The sequence below is a fragment of the Canis lupus genome, chromosome 30 (assembly GCF_048164855.1).
Source record: "Canis lupus baileyi chromosome 30, mCanLup2.hap1, whole genome shotgun sequence".
In the NCBI taxonomy this organism is placed as follows: Eukaryota; Metazoa; Chordata; class Mammalia; order Carnivora; family Canidae; genus Canis; species Canis lupus.
Genome location: NC_132867.1, coordinates 16,725,879 through 16,750,041, shown reverse-complemented (window position 1 = coordinate 16,750,041; position 24,163 = coordinate 16,725,879). Strand labels below are relative to the sequence as shown.

General features: G+C 37.1%; 1 protein-coding gene across 5 annotated transcripts in view; it reads right to left on the bottom strand.

Moving 5' to 3' along the window:
* Positions 1-20,075: 20,075 nt before the first annotated feature.
* The window catches only part of USP25 (ubiquitin specific peptidase 25), a 137,018-nt gene continuing 132,930 nt past the window's right edge, over positions 20,076-24,163 (bottom strand). For all 5 annotated transcript variants that reach the window (XM_072806578.1, XM_072806580.1, XM_072806581.1 and 2 more), the window contains 2 exons: positions 21,814-22,009; positions 20,076-21,503 (listed from right to left, as the gene is read on the bottom strand). In XM_072806578.1, coding sequence (XP_072662679.1) covers positions 21,331-21,503; positions 21,814-22,009 — 369 coding nt within the window. In that variant the 3' untranslated portion in view covers positions 20,076-21,330. The remainder of the gene's footprint in view (positions 21,504-21,813; positions 22,010-24,163) is intronic.

Sequence of the window (24,163 nt, the reverse complement as noted above, 5' to 3'; positions counted from 1 at the left end):
GGATAAGAGAGATACTCTAAAGATATTTTAAGGTCCCATTTATTGGAAACTTTATCAATCTGATAAATGTCATCATATCTATCATGCTACTTAACCCTTCTGCTTTTTAAAATTCTTCCTTTCCTAATGCATAACTGCTGTCAAAATGGGGCAAATCCTTTTCCAGCACCAACATCTGAAAGGACTCTTTATGCCAATTTCTGCAAATGTTTATATTTACCTCTTGGTCATGGCTTATATAAAATCAATTTAAAAACCTTGTTGCTGAGGGCCAACACTTTTCATTTTCTATTTTCAGCCCTTCTGGGTGTAGGTTGTATGACGCACAAAGGATTTGATTTTGCTACTGCTGCCAGATTCCTGCTGCCACTATCAACCTGGCGCCACTTCAAAGGAAAAAGTTCTCATCTTGAGATTTTTCAGACCATGTATTCAATGCCAGTTCTAGCCTCAAACCATATCCCTAGATAAGCAGCTAGTGGCTGTAGATTTCTCCCTCCATCCATCCAGAGCAAAGGATGGAAAAGATGCATTTCTTTACTGCCTTCCTTGGGAAGATTTTTCCCATTTTGCTTAATGTTTTTTCTTTTTCCTGGGCTTTATGTTCTTTCCCCAGCTTACTGGCCTGAATTGGGTTTTATGGGCCCAAAGATCCAATTTATGGTGGGAGGAGTAGCTTTTAAATGAAAAATGTAAAATTATTTAGGAAAGTTAATATTTACTGGAACAGGAAAAGAAATAGCAAAAATTATAAAAATATGACAAATAGTAACATATATAATTAAATCCAGTCATCTCTGAAATTCTTTTTCTGACATTTTTGGTCATATCTCTTCACATGTTAATGATTTTAGAATATTTTCTATGGGAAGACTAAAAAAAGTAATTTAGTCTTCCTTTTGGCATAGTTGATCAGAATGGATCCAGGCTTATGTGATTCTTGACCATTGAGAGTATTCCTCACTATCTTCCCAGGCTGAGGGATGCATTAAAACTGCTCTAAGATTTTATCCAGTACTGACAGTGCTTTCTAGCCGCACAGTGCCTGATGACTTCTTGAAGCCGGTCTATCATGCCTTCTGTCTCTGCCACTCCACGGAGATGACCGTTGTCAAGATAACGGACTCTCTGTCCCCATGTTACTCAGAAACACTTCTTATAAGTGACCAGTTCCAACTTGTAGAAAAACTCTTCTGTCTTAGGCTAAGAGACACGAGACTTTCCTCCCTCATTTGATGTTCTCTATTTCCTGTGCTGCTTTTCCCTTGAGCACAGCACCTTCCATGCTCCTCAAAACTCAGACCTGGGCCCTCCTCTCCTCTCTTGTCTCTGCATCATCTTATTATATATCTTGAAAATTCCCTTCATTTTAACTACATCTCAGAGCTGATTTTCAAATTTATATCTCTAAGGGATAATTCTGTTTCAAGCTCCACTTGCAAACTTACATACATACAGAAAACTGAAACATATCAGATCATAAGAAATTGGAAGCAAGAGTCCCTGATGCCCTTTACCAATCACACATCTTTCCTCCTACCTCAAAGTACCATATAAGTCATCACTTATATGGCAATCCTTCTCTTGCTTTTTATTTTAATTTTACCATTTATGAATGAATTCCTATGTATTTTGATTTTGCCCAGGGTTTTTTGAATATTAAATACATTGAATGATTTTGTCTTGCTTCTCTCACTCAATGAAGGGATTCACTTTTGTTAACCTATGCAGCTGTTGTTTGTTCCTTTTTATTACTGTGGAATATTCCATTATGGGAATATTCAACAATTTATCAGTTTACTGTTGATGGCTATTTGAGTTGTTTCTAGTTTTTTCTAGTATGAACAATGCTTCCAAGAACATTTTTGTATGCATAAGCTGATACACATATACCCAAATATCTTTAGGAAAAATACTTAGGAATTGCTGCATAATGTACTTATAATTTCAGATGTCCTAAATAATGTTAAATGTTAAAATAATGTTTTCCAAAGTGATTGCACTAATTTACACACTCACCAGAATGATTTAAGTGTTCCTGTTGCTATGTACACATCCCACCAACATTTGATAGTGACAAAAGTCAATTTTTGCCCATCTTGTGGGCGTTTGGTGGCTATCTTGTGGTTTCAATTTGTATTTGCCTGATTATTATTGAAGTTAGCACTTTTCCATATTTTCTAGTCATTGGTTTTTTTGTAAAGCTTCTATTTAAGTTCACTTTTTTACTGGATTCTCAGGATTTTTTGTATAACATATATTGTAATGTATGTATAACACATGCACACATACATTTGCTTTGTGGCTCTATTTTTCTTCCATGCCTTCATCATAGCCTGAAGTATGTCACCTGTTAAAGCTCTAACCCATTTTCTAGAATCTCCTTTTCTTTATGATTTGAGTTAGCATTGGTAAAAAGAATCACAAGATTGGGAAAGTAGAATTAGCCTTTTTTCTCTAAAGGCCCTTGGTTAGATGTGGTGACTAACACCTGCGGATATGCCAGTATGTCCTAGTTTGTATCTGATCTCCTTCCATTCCACACCCATTCTTTGCTAATTCTGTTGACTGTCAGTTGCCCCATGCCCATCATCAAGGTAGAGACGGGAGTGATACAAGCACACCTCCTCATAAGTCTCCCTGTGAGTTTTCTCTTCGGAATCCAAGTTTAGCAGCTGGGCATGCTTGGCTTCTCAGGTGGACTGCTCAGTGACACTTTCACTAATTTCCCAACTTTTCTTCTAGAATTTCATTCCCACATCCTCCCCAAATTGTGTTGTTTTAATTATCATAAGTATTATATCTCACAATTCATAGTAGCCTCCCTCATTCAACCTCATAAATATCATTATTGGTATCAAAAGTGGTTCCAGAGTAACAGAATCTTCAGAATGATGATCTTTAATTTTTATCTCCAATCTGTTTATTTTTTAAAATTTTTTATAGGAGTTCAATTAGCCAACATATAGCATAACACCCAGTGCTCATCCCGCCAAGTGCCCCCCTCAGTGCCCATCACCCAGTCACGACAACTCCCCACCCACCTCCCCTTCCACTATTCCTTGTTCCTTTACCATAGTTAGGTGTCTCTCATGTTTTGTCACCCTCACTGATATTTTCACTCATTTTCTCTCCTTTCCCTTTATTCCCTTTCACTAATTTTTATATTTCCCAAATGAATGAGACCATATAATGTTTGTCCTTTTCCGACTGACTTATTTCACTCAGCATAATACCCTCCAGGTCCCTCCACGTCAAAGCAAATAGTGGGTATTTGTCGTTTCTAACGGCTGAGTAATATTCCATTGTATACATAAACCACAGCTACTTTATCCATTCATCTTTCGATGGACACTGAGGCTCTTTCCACAGTTTGGCTATTGTGGCCATTGCTGCTATAAACATCGGGGTGCAGGTGTCCCAGTTTCATTGCATCTGTATCTTTGGGGTAAATCCCCAACAGTGCAATTGCTGGGTCGTAGGGCAGGTCTATTTTTAACTCTTTGAGGAACCTCCACACAGTTTTCCAGGGTGGCTGCACCAGTTCACATTCCCACCAACAGTGCAAGAGGGTTCCCCTTTCTCCACATCCTCTCCAACATTTGTGGTTTCCCGCCTTGTTAATTTTCCCCATTCTCACTGGTGTGAGGTGGGATCTCATTGTGGTTTTGATTTGTATTTCCCTGATGGCAAGTGATGCGGAGCATTTTCTCATGGGCATGTTGGCCATGTCTATGTCTTCCTCTGTGAGATTTCTGTTCATGTCTTTTGCCCATTTCATGATTGGATTGTTTGCTTCTTTGCTGTTGAGTTTAATAAGTTCTTTATAGATCTTGGATACTAGCCCTTTATGTGATACGTCATTTGCAAATATCTTCTCCCATTCTGTAGGTTGTCTGTTTTGTTGACTGTTTCTTTTGCTGTACAGAAGCTTCTTGTCTTGATGAAGTCCCAATAGTTCATTTTTGCTTTTGTTTCTCTTGCCTTCATGGATGTATCTTGCAATAAGTTTCTGTGGCCAAGTTCAAAAAGAGTGTTGCCTGTGTTCTCCTCTAGGATTTTGATGGAATCTTGTCTCACATTTAGATCTTTCATCCATTTTGAGTTTATCTTTGTGTATGGTGAAAGAGAGTGGTCTAGTTTCATTCTTCTGCATGTGGATGTCCAATTTTCCCAGCACCATTTATTGAAGAGACTATCTTTTTTTCCAGTGGATAGTCTTTCCTGCTTTGTTGAATATTAGTTGACCATAAAGTTCAGGGTCCACTTCTGGGTTCTCTATTCTGTTCCATTGATTTATCTGTCTATTTTTCTGCCAGTACCACACTGTCTTGATGACCACAGCTTTGTAGTACAACCTGAAATCTGGCATTGTGATGCCCCCAGCTATGGTTTTCTTTTTTAATATTCCCCTGGCTATTCGGGGTCTTTTCTGATTCCACACAAATCTTAAGATGATTTGTTCCAACTCTCTGAAGAAACTCCATGGTATTTTGATAGGGATTGCATTAAACGTGTATATTGCCCTGGGTAACATTGACATTTTCACAATATTAATTCTGCCAATCCATGAGCATGGAATATTTTTCCATCTCTTTGTGTCTTCCTCAATTTCTTTCAGAAGTATTCTGTAGTTTTTAGGGTATAGATCCTTTACTTCTTTGGTTAGGTTTATTCCTAGGTATCTTATGCTTTTGGGTGCAATTGTAAATGGGATTGACTCCTTAATTTCTCTTTCTTCAGTCTCATTATTAGCGTATAGAAATGCCACTGATTTCTGGGCATTGATTTTGTATCCTGCCACACTGCCGAATTTCTATATGAGTTCTAGCAATCTTGGGGTGGGGTCTTTTGGGTTTTCTATGTACAGTATCATGTCATCTACAAAGAGGGAGAGTTTGACTTCTTCTTTGCCAATTTGAATGCCTTTTATTATTATTATTTTTTTGTTGTTGTTGCATGATTGCTGAGGCTAGGACTTCTAGTACTATGTTGAATAGCAGTGGTGAGAGTGGACATCCCTGTCTTGTTCCTGATCTTAGGAGAAAGGCTCCCAGTGCTTCCCCATTGAGAATGATATTTGCTGTGGGCTTTTTGTAGATGGCTTTTAAGATGCTGAGGAATGTCCCCTCTATCCCTACACTCTGAAGAGATTTGATCAGGAATGGATGCTGTATTTTGTCAAATGCTTTCTCTGCATCTATTGCGAGGATTATATGGTTCTTGTTTTTTCTCTTGCTGATATGATCTATCACATTGATTGCTTTACGAGTGTTGAACCAACCTTGCATCCTGGGGATAAATCCCACTTGGTCATGATGCATAATCTTCTTAATGTATTGTTGGATCCTACAGGCTAGTATCTTGGTGAGAATTTTTGCATCTTTGTTCATCAGGGATATTGGTCTGTAATTCTCCTTTTGGGTGGGGTCTTTGGTTTTGGAATTAAGGTGATGCTGGCCTCATAGAACGAGTTTGGAAGTACTCCATCTCTTTCTATCTTTCCAAACAGCTTTAGTAGAATAGGTATGTTTTCTTCTTTAAACGTTTGGAAGAATTCCTCTGGGAAGCCATCTGGCCCTGGACTTTTGTGTCTTGGGAGGTTTTTGATGACTGCTTCAATTTCCTCCTTGGTTATCGGCCTGTTCAGGTTTTCTGTTTCTTCCTTTTCCATTTTTGGTAGTTTGTGGTTTTCCAGAAATGTGTCCATTTCTTCTAGATTGCCTAATTTATTGGAATATAGCTGCTCATAATAAGTTTTTAAAATCGTTTGTATTTCCTTGGTATTGGTGGTGATCTCTCCTTTCTCATTCATGATTTTATTAATTTGAGTCTTTTCTCTCTTCTTTTTAATAAGGCTAGCTAATGGTTTATCTATCTTATTAATTCTTTCAAAGAACCAACTCCTGGTTTTGTTCATCTGTTCCACATTTCTTCTGGTCTCTATTTCATTGAGTTCTGCTCGAATCTTTATTCTCTTCTTCTGCTGGGTGTAGGATCTATTTGCTGTTTTTTTCTCCAGCTCCTTTACGTGCAAGGTTAGCTTTTGTATTTGAGTTCCTTCCAGGTTTTGGATGGATGCTTGTATTGCAATGTATATCCCCCTCAGGACTGTTTTTGCTGTATGCCAAAGATTTTGAACGGTTGTATCTTCATCCCCATTAGTTTCCATGAATCTCTTTAATTCTTCCCTAATTTCCTGGTTGACCCTTTCGTCTTTTAGCAGGATGGTCCTTAACCTCCACGTGTTTAAAATCCTTCCAAACTTCTTGTGATTTAGTTCTAATTTCAAAGCATTATGGTCTGAAAATATGAAGGGTATGATCCCAATCTTTTGGTATCAGTTAAGACCTGATTTGTGACCCAGTATGTGGTCTATTCTGGAGAAAGTTCCATGTGCACTTGAGAAGAATGTGTACTCAGTTGCGTTTGGATGTAAAGTTGTGTAAATATCTGCGAAATCCATCTGGTCCAGTGTATCATTTAAAGCTCTTGTTTCTTTGGAGATGTTGTGCTTAGAAGACCTGTCAATTGTAGAAAGCGCTATATTCAAGTCACCAAGTATAAGTATATTATTATCTAAGTATGTTTTAATTTTGGTTATTAATTGATTGATATACTTGGTAGCTTCCACATTCGGGGCATAAATATTGATGATTGTTAGGTCCTCTTGTTGGATATATCCTTTATGATCATCTCTTACTACAGTCTTTGGGATAAACTTTATCTAATATAAGGATGGCTACCCCTACTTTCTTTTGAGGACCATTTGAATGGTAAATGGTTCTCCAACCTTTTATTTTCAGGCTGTAGGTGTCCTTCTGTCTAAAATGAGTCTCTTGTAGACGACAAATAGATGGGTCCTGCTTTTTTATCCAGTCTGAAACCCTGCGCCTTTTGATGGGGTCATTAAGCCCATTCACGTTCAGAGTTACTATTGAAAGATATGAATTTAGTGTCATCGCAATGCCTATTCAGTCCCTGTTTTTGTGGATTGTTTCCTTGGACTTCCTCTTTCTTTTAAGGGTCCCCCTTAATATTTCTTGCAGAGCTGAAAGGGTTGCCCTTTCTCCACATCCTCTCCAACATTTGTGGTTTCTGCCTATCTTGGAAGCTCTTTATCTCTCCTTCTATTCTGAATGAGAGACTTGCTCGATAAAGTATTCTTGGCTGCATGTTCTTCTCATGTAGGACCCTGAATATATCCTGCCAGACCTTTCTGGCCTGCCAGGTCCTTGTGGAGAGGTCTTCTGTTATCCTAATACTTCTCCCCATAAAGGTTAGGGATTTCTTGTCTCTAGTTGCTTTAAGGATCTTTATCTTTGGAATTTGCAAGTTTCACTATTAAATGTCCAGGTGTTGAGCGGTTTTTATTGATTTTGGGGGGGAGGGGGATCTCTCTATCTCCTGGATCTGAATGCCTGTTTCCCTTCCCAAGTTAGGGAAATTCTCAGCTATGATTTGTTCAAATATGGTTTCTGGACCTCTGTCCCTTTCCACACCCTCGGGAACCCCAATTAAACATAGATTTTTCCTTCTGAAGCTGTCATTTATTTCCATTAACCTATCCTCATGATCTTTTGTTTTTCTCCTTTTTCCTCAGTTTCCTTCCTTGCCATCAACTTGTCTTCTATGTCACTCACTCGTTCTTCTACCTTGTTAACCCTCGTCATTAGGACCTCCAGTTTGGATTGCATCTCATTTAATTGATTTTTAATTTCGGCCTGATTAGATCCAAATTCTGCAGTCATGAAGTCTCTTGAATCCTTTATGCTTTTTTCCAGAGCCACAAGTAGCTTTATAATTCTGCTTCTGAATTGGCTTTCTGACATTGAATTGTAATCCAAATTTTGTAACTCTGTAGGAGAGAGGACTGTTTCTGATTCTTTGTTTTGTGGTGAGTTTTTCCTTCTAGTCATTTTGCTCAGTGCAGAGTGCAAAGTGGCCAAAAACAAGTCGTACTGGAAAAAGGAGAAAAAGAGAAAAAGGGGAAAAAAAGGGGTGGGGAGGGGGACAAACCGAAAACAAAAAAACAAGGGGGAGTATCCTCTGATTCTATATACTGTAAATTCCTCGACTTCCCCTGAAACTTCCCAGTGCTGTTTGGTCAATAACTTGCTTTTCCCCTGTCCTTCCAACTGGTCTTCTGGGGGAGGGGCCTGCTGTGCTGATTCTCAGGTGTGTGCACCTGGGGGAGCTGCCCTGCCCCTTGCCAGGTGCACGGCTCAGTGGGAGCCTTTTATCCTGTGAGGCCCCTGCTCAGTCCCAGGTACAAGGTGACACCAGGAGGAACACCACCACTGGCGGCGGCCAGCCCTCCAGCCCTGGAGTCAGCTCCCGCAGTAACTATAGCAGCTCCCAGTCTGCAGGGGCCTGGATGCTCTGGGGCTAGGCGCCGTTCTGCACAGCTGGGGCGCCCGGTGGCAGGAGCATCCTCGCTGTCCTGTGTCCTCCTGGCCTCCGCCTGTCCCAGGAGGGAACGAAGATCCTGGGCTGTGTCCACTGGGTGTCCTGGGCTCCGGGGCCCGTGCCTCTGGAATCGTGTTCTCAGCCGCGCAGCCCCCTCTGCAGAGCCACCTCCGAGCTGCTCCCGAGCCCCGCCGTGCACGCTGCTGCCCTTTAGGGAGCTCGGTCGTGGGGTGTGGCCGCTCTCCCCAGGGCGCAGGTGTCTGTTAGTGCCCCTGGGAGCCCGAGGGCATCCCGCCCTCCTGGGGTCCTGCTCCAACTCCCTGCGAGGCCTTTCTTTCTAGGAAGATTGGTGAAGCTCCTGCTTCTCTGGGACGGGGCTCTCCTGTCCTGGAGGCACTCGCCCTGGCCTTGCCCGGCTCCTTGCGGGGCCCCTCCCCCTGGGATGCCTTTTTATTTATTTATTTGTTCTGTCTTCCCACCTTGATAGAAGCATGAACTCTTCTCACTGTAGCATTCCAGCTGTTCTCTCTTTAAATCTCAGACTGAATTCGTAGGTTTTCAAGGATGATTTGAAAGTTATCTAGGTAAGTTGGTGGGAACAGGTGACTTGGGGACCCTACTCTCCCGCCACCTTGCCCCGCCTCCATCCAATCTGATTAAAGGTAATTAATGTTGCTTATTGTAAAGGCACTAGTATGAAGGAGGCACTATTAGTCCATTGATTGCAATGGCAAAATTGTGACTGAAATTATTACTTGAAATCACCTATGATTAAATACCCTAGAAGGCAAGGTTGGCCTATAACTAAGTAGCTCCTGCCATATTTTAGTGAAATAGGTGTAGAAAAAGATTGGTTACTTTAAAGTGCACTAAGAATCTGAAGAAAGAAAATGATGAGGTTGGTGAACCTTACATTCCCATCTCAAAGTCTGCATAAAGGACAAGAAAGCAACTACCCTACATGAAACCCTTGTCTCCTGGAACTTCCAGGATGTTTTTAAAACCATATCTGCAGTTTAATTCTGTGGATGGTTGAATTAAAAAGCAAATTGAATTCACAGAACAACAAGATGTCTTATGTTAAAATTAGGTCATCAACTAGGAAAGAGTGGGACCCTGAAAATTGGAACAGGGACACATGGGCAGTTTCCAAAGAAGCTCAGGACCTTGAACCTTTAAGTTTTGCTAACTAAGAGCAGCCTCCCTCCCCTGTCAGAAGCTAGATACCCCTTGCTTGGAGTAGCTGTAATGGCCTCACCTGAGGTCACTGCCTTGTAGGGAACTGCTGATCTTTTTCAACATTTCCTCACTTACCACCTCTTATTGCTTGTAGGTCTACATTCAGACTCAAGTAGGTGCCAGGGTTCAACTGTGAAGTGTGACCTAAGAGGAAAGAGACATCACACACATCAAAGTAATGCAAAATTTTATCAATTTATATTGAGATAAACCTAAGAACTATGTGTGAAAATGGATATTTGGTCAGGGTAAAGGAATATACTGTTGGATTGGCTTGAATCTATTTATATGAAGCACTAAGCAGAGACTTTGTATTCAATTGTTGGCTATGAAGGCTAGGAGCAGCTATAAAAGTTTTGTTTCATTATCTGAAACTTGGACTCACATGTGGCCAACACTGAACAATGTTGATATGCCAGAACTTGCTTGGTATACCATATAAGGAGTTTCCAAAAGTTTAGGGAGATTGCAATTCTGGAATAGATTTACTATGTAAGACATGCTCATTCACCTACTATGTCTACTGAAGAGTCCAGAAAATACTCCCTTTATCAAATCCTTGGGAAACATATTAATGAAGTCATCACCAACATTCTTGAAGAACTCTTGTGGCTATTCTCTGTGCATCAGAAATGACAATGGGAAATGCTATTCTCGAACAGGTTCCCAGAATTCAATGGGAATAATATGATCACAGAGAGGTAAGGGGCATGTAGTAGCATCACTGAAGTAGCGGAGATAAGGTGGGCATGGTTACATTAATGGCACCATAGCCAAAGTCAAAGTAACTGGAAGATGTGATCTTTGGCAACATCTAATTGCTATGGTATCCCAGGACTGAAATAGCTAAGTAGCCAATTAAAGAAGAAAAGATTGTTAATCTGATAAATGGGAGTTCAACTTGAATGACCAAAATGAAGAGTCATGGGCCCTTGGCCAATTCCAAAAATGCGAGAGTTTGTAGCCCCAGGGCCACCTGAATGAAGGGGAGGCTAAGAAGCTGAAGAAAGCTCCCAATAATGTGGTGGAAGTATAAATATTCTAAATCATAACCTTTCCCTAAAGAGACTGCTGTCCATTTACCAAGGTACTTGTGCATTGGGAGAAGGGATCTAAGTGAGCACTTCAGATTAATAATAGACACTGTATCTTCACTAATTCCTAGGGACACAGGAATGCTGTTATGGTGCATCAGGAAGAGTAGGAATTTACGCGTCAGATAATTAATAGTTTTGGGTTAGGTCCATCTTAACTGGATTCTATTCCCAGCAACTTCTGTCCTTCTGAAATAGTTTTATTTTTGACTTTTTGTTAGACTGCCTCAGCCCCCTCTGATTTCTTGCAACACCTTTGTTCTCATGTCCTTTTGTACTCATCCATGTATTGAAGCCAGTGGAGCCTTCTGTCTCGCCAGTTGTTCTCAGATCTACCTGGAGAAGATTCCAGATTGAAATCTTCTCACTTTATGTATATTTATTGGTAATTTGTTTTCTGGAGGTCTTAGGACACACAGATTTTCCCTTTTAACTTGCTATCTACTCACATCTGCAAAATCTGCCAAGCCTTGCCAAAATATTGTGGTTCCCCATAGTTTTGTTCCATCTACTTGTACTTTGTATTTTATGAGAATGTCTTGTCACTTAGTTTGTCAAAAAACACTGTCTATTGGTTTTTCTTAGCCATTTTTGTTGATTTTTAAATGAAAAACATCTGGGAACGTTTCCAAAACTCTATTTATCTTACCCAAGCCATAAACCTACTCTTTACAACATTTTATTACTCCACTGTCCTCTTCTACATTGCAACTATCTACCCCTACTACATTGTCTTGTCTTTTTATTCATGTTAGGGAATCTCCTGATGGATAGAATTTTTAATTTAATGTGATTGAATTTATCAAAAATTTCCTTCATGTGTAATTTTTTCTATTAAGAAATCCCTTGTTATGCCAGGATCTTAACAATATTCTTCTCTATACTATATTCTAAAAGATTATAGACTTCTGTGATTTAGCCATCATGGAATAGCTGATAACAGAATAAATTTCCCGTGAAAAATAACCATAACTGGATAGAAATATTTGAAGCAACTCATTTCAGTGTTTGGATGATGGACAGTACAGTGTTGCAGTAATTGAGGGCAGTAGATAAGCTTTTTTCTTGGAGACATTTTCAAAATATGGGGCAAAGGAAGTGCAACCCAAGTAAAGAGTAGTTGTCTTACTGTGGAATTCCCAGTACTACTAAAGGCATACTAAAGTTCCAAACTGTTAAACTTAGACAATTTTTGTTTTTCAAAGAAATGGAATGACTGCTTTGAAAATGATTCCTATTTTTAAACTCAATCTTTTTAGTGTTTGCTAGTCTGAACTTTTTAAATCTGACACAATAAATTTATTTTAAATTCAATTAACATAGTGTATTATTAATTTCAGAGGTAGAGCTCAGTGATTAGCTGTATATAATAACCAGTGCTCATCACATCACATGCCCTCCTTAAATGCCCATCACTCAGTTACCCCATCCCACCACCCTTCTCCTCCAGCAACCCTGTTTGTTTCCTATGGTTAAGAGTCTTATTGTCTTCCTCACTGCTTAGGTTTTGTTTTATTTTTCCCTCCCTTCCTCTGAATTTTAATTCTATGTGGTGTATGGAAGTGTTAGCACACCATAATTTTTGTAATTATTACCAGGGATGGGGGCTATTATCATTAGTACTTCAAGACTCAGTTTTATGATATAAGCACACTAGCCTCCAAAAGGCAGACTAGATAAAAATCTAGCTATTTTTCACTTAAAATACATTATTTTTAATATTTTTATTTTCCCTCCCTTCCCTTATGTTCATCTGTTTTCTTAAATTCCATATATATGTGAAATCGTATCATCTTTCTGATTGACCCTGTTTTGCTTAGCATAATACCCTCTAGTTCCAACCACATTATTGCAAATGGGAAGATTTCATTTGTCATGGCTAAGTAACATTCCATTGTATATGAGCATATATATATATATATATATATATATATACGCCACATTGTGTGTGTGTGTATATATCACATCTTCTTTATCCATTCATCTGTTGATGGACATTTGAGCTCTTTCCATATTTTGGCTATTGTGGACATTGCTGCTATAAACATTGGGTGCAGGTGTCCCTTGAAATCACTATCCTTTTATAAATACCTAGTAGTGCAATTGCTGGGTTCAAAGGTAGTTCTAGAAGATATATTATTTTTGTTAACAACTGAGTTATGTTGCTATTTTATCATTTTAGAATATCATAAATTTTTTTTCCATTTCAATTTCTAATATGGTAAATAGCAATAGATATAACTTGTCCAAACAATAGCTCTGTTCGGTCCTCAATAATTTTCGAGTGTGAAGACGTCCTGAAACCAAAAAGGCTGAGAGCTACAATTCATTCCATTCCAATAGTATTCAATTAGAAAACTCAAAGTTGGAAAGAGAGGTTCATTCACAAACACCATAAAAAAACATTAAAACACATTCAGATACCTAGAATTAAAGACAAATGAAAATAATTTTAAAACTCCAAGTAAAGAAACTATGAGCCTAATAAAAGGACAGACAATATTCTTTGGGGTAGGAAGAGTTAATATTGTGAAGAAACCATGATTTCTCAATATGCAAATCTATGTAGGCCAAAATAATTACAATCAAAATGCCAATAAAACTTTTATTTGAAGTAAGATTAAATAAATCTAAAGATTATAAGAGTATAGAAAATTCTGGAAAAAAAATTAGTATTAAAGGTGTATGTGCCAGGGAGCAACAGCTGATGCATTAGATAGGAAAATGTTTATTAGTTATAAAATATTTTAAATCAATGTTAAAACAACAGTGATTAAATTAGTAATGACAGCTGAATAGACAAAAACATAAATGGAACTCTATAAATGTTAAATATAAAAATTTATTATCTAGTGGAGTTTACATTTTATATCAGTAAAAGAGGAATTATTTTATAAATGGTATTAGACAACTAGATATTCTTGGCAGAAATTTATTAATCTTTACCTCACTCCTTAAATTAATATAATTTCCAACTGCAGTAGGAACTGACATAAAAAATAAATCATAAAAATATCAGAAGAAAACATGGATGAGGATTTTTATAATTTTGGACAGGGAAAATTCTTTGTAGACAGAATATCAGGCAGAAATTATAAAGCAGGTCAACAGATTTGATTACATAAAATAAAAGTCATAAAACAATATTATAAGCAAGCTTAAAATAAATGACAGAAGGAAAATTTTTGCAATGTTCATAACAAAGAATTAATGATTCCTAATATAAGCTACTGTAAATTTGGACATGCAGGCCCCCACAAAAGTGCAGAGTATAAGCAGTTAATTACACACAATAAATACAAATATCTATTAACATATTAAAAATTTTCACCTTCACCAAAAATAAAAATAATACAATAAACTGTCACTGAAAACAAAAAAAATTAAAAACTGATAATATTCAATGTTGAACCTGTAGAAATAGACTCTCATGCTCTAGTGGTGGCAGTATAATCAGATAGCTTTGGTGAAGGTCCATTTGACAATTTAGCCAAAATTTTAGACATATGTTTTAGATGTACAGAAGGATTATCATTAAAATGTCAAAGTGTCTAATTTCAGGTAGATGGACTTGCGTGGGTTATTACTCTTGTTTTACAAAATCTTATGTATGTACACCTGGTAGATTATGTATGTGGCAGGCATGCAAAAAAAAAAAAAAAGAAAAAAGAAAAAAATGAAGAAGAAAAATAAAAATATATATGTGAATGAATGTCTGGGAGTGAATTCCTTCTGCTACTGATTTTAAAAAGTACAAATGGATCATTAAAAGGTTTCATTTGATAGAAAGAGCAACATGATTCCAATTAGAACTAGTACATTTACCCTTGAGGTCCCAGAGACAGTCTACATATACATTCCTGAATATTTGGAATTTTAGGGATGAACATCTTTGGACAGAAAGGAATTTTCATAAGGAAACTAAAGTGTTCTTTACCTATTGTCTCTCAGCTCCAATTCCACCCTTCTATCCTTTGCTCTGTGATGCTGGGGTTGGGACTCCAAAAATTGCATTTTCCTGACCCCTTGACTGCTACATTCCATTTAGGTTCTGCCAGTAAGTACTAGAGGGAAGTGGAAGGTAGGAAAAGGAAAACAAAAAGAAAAACAAAAAAAGGGAAAGGAAAGCAAGATTTACTTCGTCTTTGACTTCTGTCTTTGCTTGCCAATCTTACCAGTGTTGACTTAATAATGCCAGCTGATTCCAGTCTTCAACTACTTTCAGAACATCTAGAACTATCTTCACTACATCCCTTAGAATAGCAAGACCAGATAGGTGGTGAACCATCTTGGAGGTTTATGCATCAAGTCCACAGCGACCCCTATTTGGGAGCTCCAAGGTTCTGGTTACCCCAACTTTCCCTTTTGTTTCTTCACTTCTAGGGATAGTGGCTACATCCTGCAGTTAGATCTCTGGGTTGTCCTCTACCACATCTCGTTTGTTGAAATACCTGTGGGCTCTCCTGACAGAGACGTGCTGTGAGAAGGGCTAGTTTAAAAAGCAGATGCAGTAAAGTGGTTAATGGGAAGATCAAGATAAAAAGACATAAATACCGGACACCTGGGTGGCTCTGCGGTTGGGCATCTGCCTTTGACTCAGGTTGTGATCCCGAAGTCCTGGGATGGAGTCCCACATCAGGCTCCCTGCATGGAGCCTGCTTCTCCCTCTGCCTATGTTCCTGCCCCATTCTCTCATGAATAGATACATGAAATAAAAAAAATTTTAAAAGACAAATACTAAAGACTGGTTTGCTCAGGTTAGTACTCTAAAGGTGTTCGATGTTCTCGTGTTGTCAATAAAGGAAGATGTCAATATCAGTGAGGGTCTTCGGCAGCTCTGTACTTTGTGGTAATGGAAATGTTCTAAAACATGTTATCCAATATGTTGGATATAACACAGTAGTCTCATGAGTCTATTGAGCATTTGAAGTGTGGCTAGTATGACTAAGTAATTTTAACTTTATTTGGTTTAAATTTAAAGAGTCACATACGGCTGGTGGTTATATCAAACGATGAGGGTCAAAGATAGCTGGCTAGGGAATCCCTGGGTGGCTCAGCGGTTTAGGGTCTGCCTTCAGCCCAGGGCATGATCCTGGAGTCTTGGGATCGAGTCCCACGTCAGGCTCCCTGCCTGGAGCCTGCTTCTTCCTCTGCCTGTGTCTCTGCCTCTCTCTCTATCTCTCTCTCTCTCTGTGTCTTTCATGCATAAATAAATAAAATCTTAAAAAAAAAAAAAAAAAGATGGCTGGCTAGAAAACCAGAGAACCTGTAAGACTACTCTTCAATTAAGTTGCCAGTTAATTTAACAGATGCTAAGGTTACAAAAACAGGATACTAAAAACAAACAAACAAACAAACAAAACAGGATAGTATCTCTCTCTAAGGAGCCCAGCAATCAAAGACAAACATATAAAACCTCTTTGATAGATTGTTCTGCCAACAGTATAGAAGATGGGCTATAAGGGGAAAGATCAATGACAAAGAGGCCAGTGTATATCAACTGTATTTCAATTAAAACAAAGAGCTGACAGAGGGCCATTAATGACCAAATCTAATTGTCCAAATTAAGAGATGAGAGATCTCATCAGCATAGTAGTGAAGAAATGCATGAGCAAGGTATTAACAATTTTGACCTGTTGACACTTGGTCATCAAGGGGAAATAAAAGTAGAATTAAGAATAATTCCCCAAAGGGATCCCTGGGTGGCGCAGCGGTTTAGCGCCTGCCTTTGGCCCAGGGCGCGATCCTGGAGACCCAGGATCGAATCCCACTTCGGGCTCCCGGTGCATGGAGCCTGCTTCTCCCTCTGCCTATGTCTCTGCCTCTCTCTCTCTCTGTGTGTGTGACTATCATAAATAAATAAAAATTAAAAAAAAACTTTAACAACAAAAAGAATAATTCCCCATGTCTGGATTATTATATCATTCACCAAGGGAATATAAGATAATTAGGTCTGGGAAGAGGTGATGAATGCAGTGTATGTGCAAAGTTTGAAATACCTGTGAAATATCCAAGTCTGTATGTTGACCAGACAACTGGAAACATATATGGATCTAAAATGCACGAGGTTGGTTTGGTTAGAAATTAGAGACACAGGCTTGTGAATCATCAGCATGTAGGCAGTACAAGAAGATAAACTAGTAGACACAACTATCCAGGAAAGGTGAAGAGTTAGAGGGCCAAGTACAGAACCCTGACAACACTCATGTTTTAAGGAGTAGGATAAAAAAGAAATGATACAGAATGCAGGTAAGGAATGAGAGTAGTCCAAAGAAGCCTGTCTCAGGAAGGCAGATTCTGAAAATCAGGAGTAATCAATAGCGACAAGTTTTTGTAAAAAAAAAAAAAAGTCTGACAATTATTGAACACTATGTGGCAGATATTTTCTAAGAATTTTATATATAGAAACCCATTTAAACTTTTAAGGTCCTATAAAGTAGGTTATACTATAATCCCATTTTCTAGATGAAGAAACACGGAAAGACAGAAGAGTTGAAGAATCATAGCTGGTCAAGTAAACAGCTGACCCAGAATCCAGACCCAGGCAGCATTTGAGCATAGCTTTGGCTGGAGCACATACTAAAATGGGCATGTTCCATGGCTGAGGGGGGCAGCAGCAAATGTAAATCACTTGCCTTTTCATGGAACATACAAGAATGCAAAAAGCAAATTTTTCCATCCTGCTTTTGTCAGACTCCATTATTAGTCTCTCAAGGTAATGGCAGAGTTGATTCTTAGAAAAAATAAAGTTGGAGAAACACCTACCAAATGTTCTCATATTAGTTCTCACTTTAAAAGTCTTTTAAGAATCCATGTTAGATAGGACCTAGACACTTTTTTTAAAAGAACACTCCTCATGTGCTTTTGATGCACAACCAAGGTTAAGAATATTAGTCTAGCTCTAGATTACTGAAAATGGGAGAACCATTTGCTAAAGGACAAACTGATGCTTTACTGGCTTGCGCTGGAATAAGGCAAAGAGTACAGTTTTTGAATTCTACAGAAGAGGAAATATGTCCCCCAAATAATGGATGTACTTTTAAGTAAAGGTGTAAGTTCATTTTACATCATATTTGATTTTATATTTTCCTCCTAACACTGGGTTATCAATAATATCCACCTCTTATTAGATCTTGGTTAACTAATAATTAACTGTAAATGCATAGGTATGGAAGTTAAAAGTTGAAGGGTATCATATCCAACGGCTCCATTTTCTTGGTAAGGCAAAGGAAAAATCATCCTGTTTTATTGGAGCTGGCATGGACTAGGAGGTTGAGAATGGTAGTGGTTTGAAATAGCCATTGAGAAAAACTATACATAGAATGAATAAGGATATTTGAAATTCCAATGTGAATGCACGTGTGTAGCTGTATATATAGTCCCCTCAATCATGACTCATATTTTTATTAGTGTCATAGTATTTATTATTTAATTACTGTCACTTTTATTAAAGCTTATTAGAAAAAGAAGGAACTCAAGGCCAGAAAGACTAGAAGTGAGGAGGAGAAATGATGCATAGAATAGATGATCCTTTCTTTTTCTGCTCCCTCCCCAAAACCCAATACTTTTGTGTATACACTGCATAAAATTACCCAAACATGGCCACAATGGTTAACAGTAGTTACCTCTGGGCTGAGGGTGGAAAGGGCGATGGAAAAGGGAAGAGGAGCAGGTAAGAATAAAAACATTAGCAAAGTAGAAACAGTACAAAGTTAAGTGAAACTGATGGAAACCCACATAAAAAAAAAAAAAGAAAAAGAAACCCACATAAACATGGGCAGTCAACATGAGTATTTCATTAACTCAACAAAGATCTGTTCAATGAAAATACACTGAACTGATACTGATTAGATAATGCATTGTGAGCAATTCCTAACTTGGTTTGCTATAGCTTTAACATGGTTTTCAGAAAACAGTGAAAGTAAAAACAATAAAGCAGATATAACAGCAGAACCATGGATACTTGCATTGTAATCTTGAGGCTAAAGGGAAGAAGCTATCATACTTTTGTGTTTGGAAAGGAGGACATAAACACTGTCACACACTATGGACTGAATTGTGTCACCCACCGCCAAAATCCTACGTTGAAACCACTCCACCCAAGGTAACCGTATGTGGAGACAGAGCTTTTAAAGGCCGAATGAGGTCATAAGGGTGGGGTCCTCATCCAGTATGACTGGTGTAAAATTTATTTTCTCTGAGAAAATAAATAAATTTGTTCGATAACCCACCCACTTAGCCTGTAGTACTTTGTCATGGCAGCCCTGAGATAAATATACATACTTTGGATAAAGTTATCATGGGCACAACAAATGATATAGAATCTGCTTAATGACGTACAATAAATTTTAAAAAACAACAAAAAATGATTACACAAGGGTATCCCTACTCACTGCTCATAAGCATCTGAGTGACTGTACTTTTGGGGATGCAGTAGGATTCAGAAGCAGAAGTCAACAACTCTGAATCATAAACAAAGATACTGAACTCTAGAGAATTAGGTATAGGAGGAGAAAATCCACCTTAGTGTCAATAAATCTAAAACTAAGAAAATGATTTTTTTAGTTACTTCCTTGACATCACAACTGAAGGAAATACTGAAAAGCTTCCAATAAGGGATCAGAGGTAAATGGAAATTAAACAGCATCAATTTCAGGTGCATAAAATGCTGACAGTTTTATCTACTGCCCTGGTCCAGTTTAGACCGGATTGAAACATATTGATACAAAAGCAAGTTGTTTCCCCAGGTCTTGAAAAAGGTCACTTTTAAAAAATGAGTACTTCAGGGTGATTAACAGGAATGAATAAGCTGGCTTTTTAAGTAGAAAGTAAAAACAATAATAATACTTACCTTCAGCATAAGAACCACATACGATTTTCCCTGGATATGCCTTGTGAAGGGAGTAATTTCCACATGGTGTTTGAGCACTTTGTGTCTCAGTGGGTCAATTATACACAGAAACACAGACAATTTTACCATTATTGTAGAATATCACAGAATACTGAAGATACTTTACAAATACTTTGCTGATACATATGGAGTTTTAAAACTTTGGACAGGATCTGAAAACCAATGTAGGATACTAATTCTGCTTAGTAGAGAATTTAAAATCTAAACCAAAACACATTTTGGTAGCTACAATGTGCAAAATCTAACCTTAAGATAAAATTAGTACCAATTCCTTGTCATTAATACCTCTAGTGCATTCATACCTTAAGGAACGTTACATAATTGCTTAATATTTTCTTCTTCCTCCTCTGTCCAAGATCTTTTATGAGAGGCACTTATAAAGAGTTCAAGTTTTGGCGGCGCTATAACAAACATACACATAGTATAATGATATATTTTACTATGCTAACAAAGTATCATTTATAAAGAAATTTTTATAAAGTCAAAAATAGGTTATTGGTAACATGATTACCTTTAAAGCATTGATTTTCATTCACAATATTACTTCATTAATCTTAAACAGCAGTTCCATCTACAAAACATTCTACAGCTTTTTCTTTTTGAAAAGGAGGAAAATAAAAGCAGGTAAGGTACTCATAACTTCTAGTTTAACAATATCAACTTCATTTCACAGCGTTGATTAGTAGAGAACATTTTCAATTAAAGTGGTATACAATTTACAAAAATAGAATGATTATATAATGTAAAACATTGTCCTCCATTATGAAGAATGTGTATATGTGTGTATGTGTGTGTGTCTGTGTGTGTATATACATATACAGATTTCTTATAAGTTTCACTATTAAATAGCCCTTATTCAAGTACTTTTTTCTGGTATCTCTTGAAATAATCACCTTGCTATATTATTTGTAAATACATAAAAAGATAAAAGGTTAATCTAAGAAAAAGTTAAAAGTTTCAGTGTGGTTGACTTAAATATCAGCCGCTTACTTCAGTGAAAACCTGATTTGAATTCAAAACAGGTTTAGGTGCCACTAAGTTTAACAACTTAGTCAAAAATATAGATACATTTAAGTGTCAAATATTTAGTAAATTTCCAATATGCTAACAGAGAAAAATTAAAAGTTTGTAATAATCTAGTCATCTGTCCATCCAATCTTACACAATCCCCAGACAAAATTCATTTATATATAACTAAAATAATACACTAATATACAATATACCTGCTAACAAACACATAGGTAGCCATAAATAAAACTTTATTCTTTAATTTCATTTACAAGCTACCAAGTATTATGTATCGTACACAGTGCTGAACACTTAAATGGCTGCAGTCATGGAAGGATCCAGACTGAATGGAAAGCTGTAGATAAAAGAAAAAAGCAAAGTAATACTGTAACAGAAAGGTGGCAAAAGCATGGTTTTGCCATAATGAAATCAATCAGATTTGTAATTATACATCAGTCCTGGTTAAAACAAAGTCTGAGCGCCATGCGATTCTCAGCTTTATTGTTTGTAGTCCGGCTAGAGTCTGTATAGTCATTTTGTGTTTTGCAGTTATTAAAATAAAAAAAAAGTTAAAAACTATAGCAGCAACAAGCAAACCCTGTGACAGGAAGGCAAGGGTTAAGAACTAAAAAAAGTTTATACAGTGTGTTTAGGGAAAGTGTGTGCAGTTTATCTTCCATCAGCAGGAGTTCGACTGAGGGACAACATGATTCGGGCAAACCGCTCACACAGTTCATGTGTGGAATATGAAGGTAACTTCGGTGGTTCGTGAAAACCTTTAATCTCAGTAGAACAATCGAGCAGTTTTGGCAGAAAATCTGTCAGCTTCTCTTGGAGGTTTGCTGTAAATACAAACAATTAGATGTAGCTAAAGATAGAGAGGGAAAGAAATTATCTTTAACATGATTTATTAAAGTGGTCAATTGATGTTTCATTTCAAAATATGCAAAATAATCACCATTTGGTGGAGAGAGGTAGAATATAAATGGCAAGGCAATGTGCACAACTTGGTTTGTAAACAGGAAAAAAAAAGTAATGATGTGAATGTAAAATATTACAGAATATAAAAAATGATAAGAATAAATAATAATCTAATTCTAACTACACTTAATCCCAACAACTGAGGTGCCCACTAGCACAGGTTAAACTTACATTCCATTTCTTGTCCAAGATAGGAACACCATCGATTTCTCATGTCTTCCACAGCAAGAATATCTTTCTCTTCCATTTCATCCACCAATAACAAGGGCAAAAATGGGACAATAAACTCGTTCATGATAATCAGACCATTGTTTACTTCTCGATCCTCTCCAGATTCAAACAATTCTGCCGCTTGCTCATTTAATTTCTTAATGCAATGAGGAAAAGAAAGAGTTTGGGTTTTTTTAATTAAATAAAAACACTTGTGTTAATATTGAAGATGACATAATAAGTATGTTTACAAACAATTTTAGAACAAATAGCAATCAGGAAAAACAATCTCAATCTATTCGAGCATGAAGTCTCTTAGAAAAAGCTGTACATATAATAATAACAAAAACAAAAGCAAAAAGAAGTGGTGAAAATAGTTATATTTTTAAAGTTCATATTCAGCTTATATTACTGTAATCATCACTACAAGGGCCATTTTTATTCTCCAGAGGTAAATTTCCCCTATTCTAAAATTTGGTAAGACATCAAAGTAATTTTAAAAATTAAAAAAAAAAAAATTCAGATTCCATATTAACTTTGAAGAACATTTTATCATCTTTTTGGAAATGTCAAGTGAATAAATATTGTTGTATTTCTTGAATATAAAATAAAAAATCAATCAATTCATTATTCCTTCAAAAAATTCTTACTGAATACATACTATATGCCAGAGGCTGTTCTAGTTTCAGAGGAACCCAAGTGATTAGTACAGGAAACCCTCACGGAGCTTACAATTTGCCATCGAGATTAGAAAACTTCTGTAAAGGACAAGGTAATAAGATATACTTAAGGCTTTGAGGGCCATATGGTTTCTGCTGTAACTACTCTGTCATTGCTGCACTAATGCAGCCATATATAATATGCAAATGACTGGACTATGTTTCAATAAAACTTTATTTACAAAAACACATGGTAGACTAGAGTACAGGCCAAGTGTGCTGATAGCAGAAGACAGAAATTCATGAGATAAGAAATACAGACATAGGAAACAGATAAGAAATTACAGGTATAACAAGAGCTTAATATTGAAGGGTTTAGGTCTGAAATTTTATGTTTAGAGCATGATAGATATGCTTTTGAAATATTCATAGTTTTAAGCTGAATTTCAAATAAAAAAATTATATTTTTATGTTTATGTCATTCTTGAAGGATTCATCTCTTGACTTTGTAGAGAGGCTTATGATCAAAATCTAACTCAGTCACTAAGCAGTTAGTTATCTAATCTTGAGCAAATACATAATTTCTTAGCTTCAGTTTCTTCATATGGAAAATGGAATATTATCACCTTCCATATACAGTGGTTAAGAGAATTAAATGAAATAAGCCATTAAGCACCTAGTATAATTTTTACAATATACATTCAAAGACATAATAGTTAACTATCATTCTGAAATTTAATGTTAACTTGTCTGGAAACAACTTAAATATCAAACACCCAAAGCCAAATTTATTCATCTTCTTTAGAGTCCCAGAAGCCAAACACAAAACTACAAAGTCAGGCAGTTTTGATGATTCTTTTTCCTTCTTTCCACTCATCTAGTAGTTACCAAGTCCCTTGATGGCACTTCTTTCATCATCTTCTATGCCCTCTTCTTTGTACCCACTGTACTTCTGCTTTGGTTGAGGCTCTCACCTTTCTTCCTCCTTCGAGGGACTTCAATCTCTACTTCTTTCTAGTTCATCCTCTAATATGCTATAGCCAGAATTATTTTCTAAAACAAACCTGAACATGTCAAATCTACTTAAACTTAAAAAGGTCCAAACTCATTAGAATGCTGCATAAGCTTCTACATAGGCTGACATCAACAAGTACCGTTAGCTTCATCATTTCCACCTAACCCTGTTCCTCATAACCTAGCCACAATGGATCTATCTTCATTTTCTGTTGTATACTTCCCATGCCTTTTCATATACTGTCCCTCTGGGCTAGACTGTTCTTCTGTCTTCTCTACAAGGCATAAAATTCCTATTTATCCATCAAGATCCAGATCAGTGTTGTTTGTATCTCTTACAGTTTTCCTTGACAACTTGCAGGCATATGATTTTGCGTGTTTCTCATATTGACATTTATTCTGGAATATAAAAGTCATTTCTGTACAGACGGAGTTCTCAGAGGGCAGGATATAAACAGGTCTTGTCTTTGTATCCCTCAAATCTGACACTCAGTAAATATTCAATACAAAAAAACCCAAAAGGAACCCTGACATAATCCTCACGAGGTGTCATTTAAATCCCTGTGTAAAACACCAAACTAGATATGGCTGGTTTACTATTATAAACTAATGAGAAACATTCTATCATTTTTTTAAAT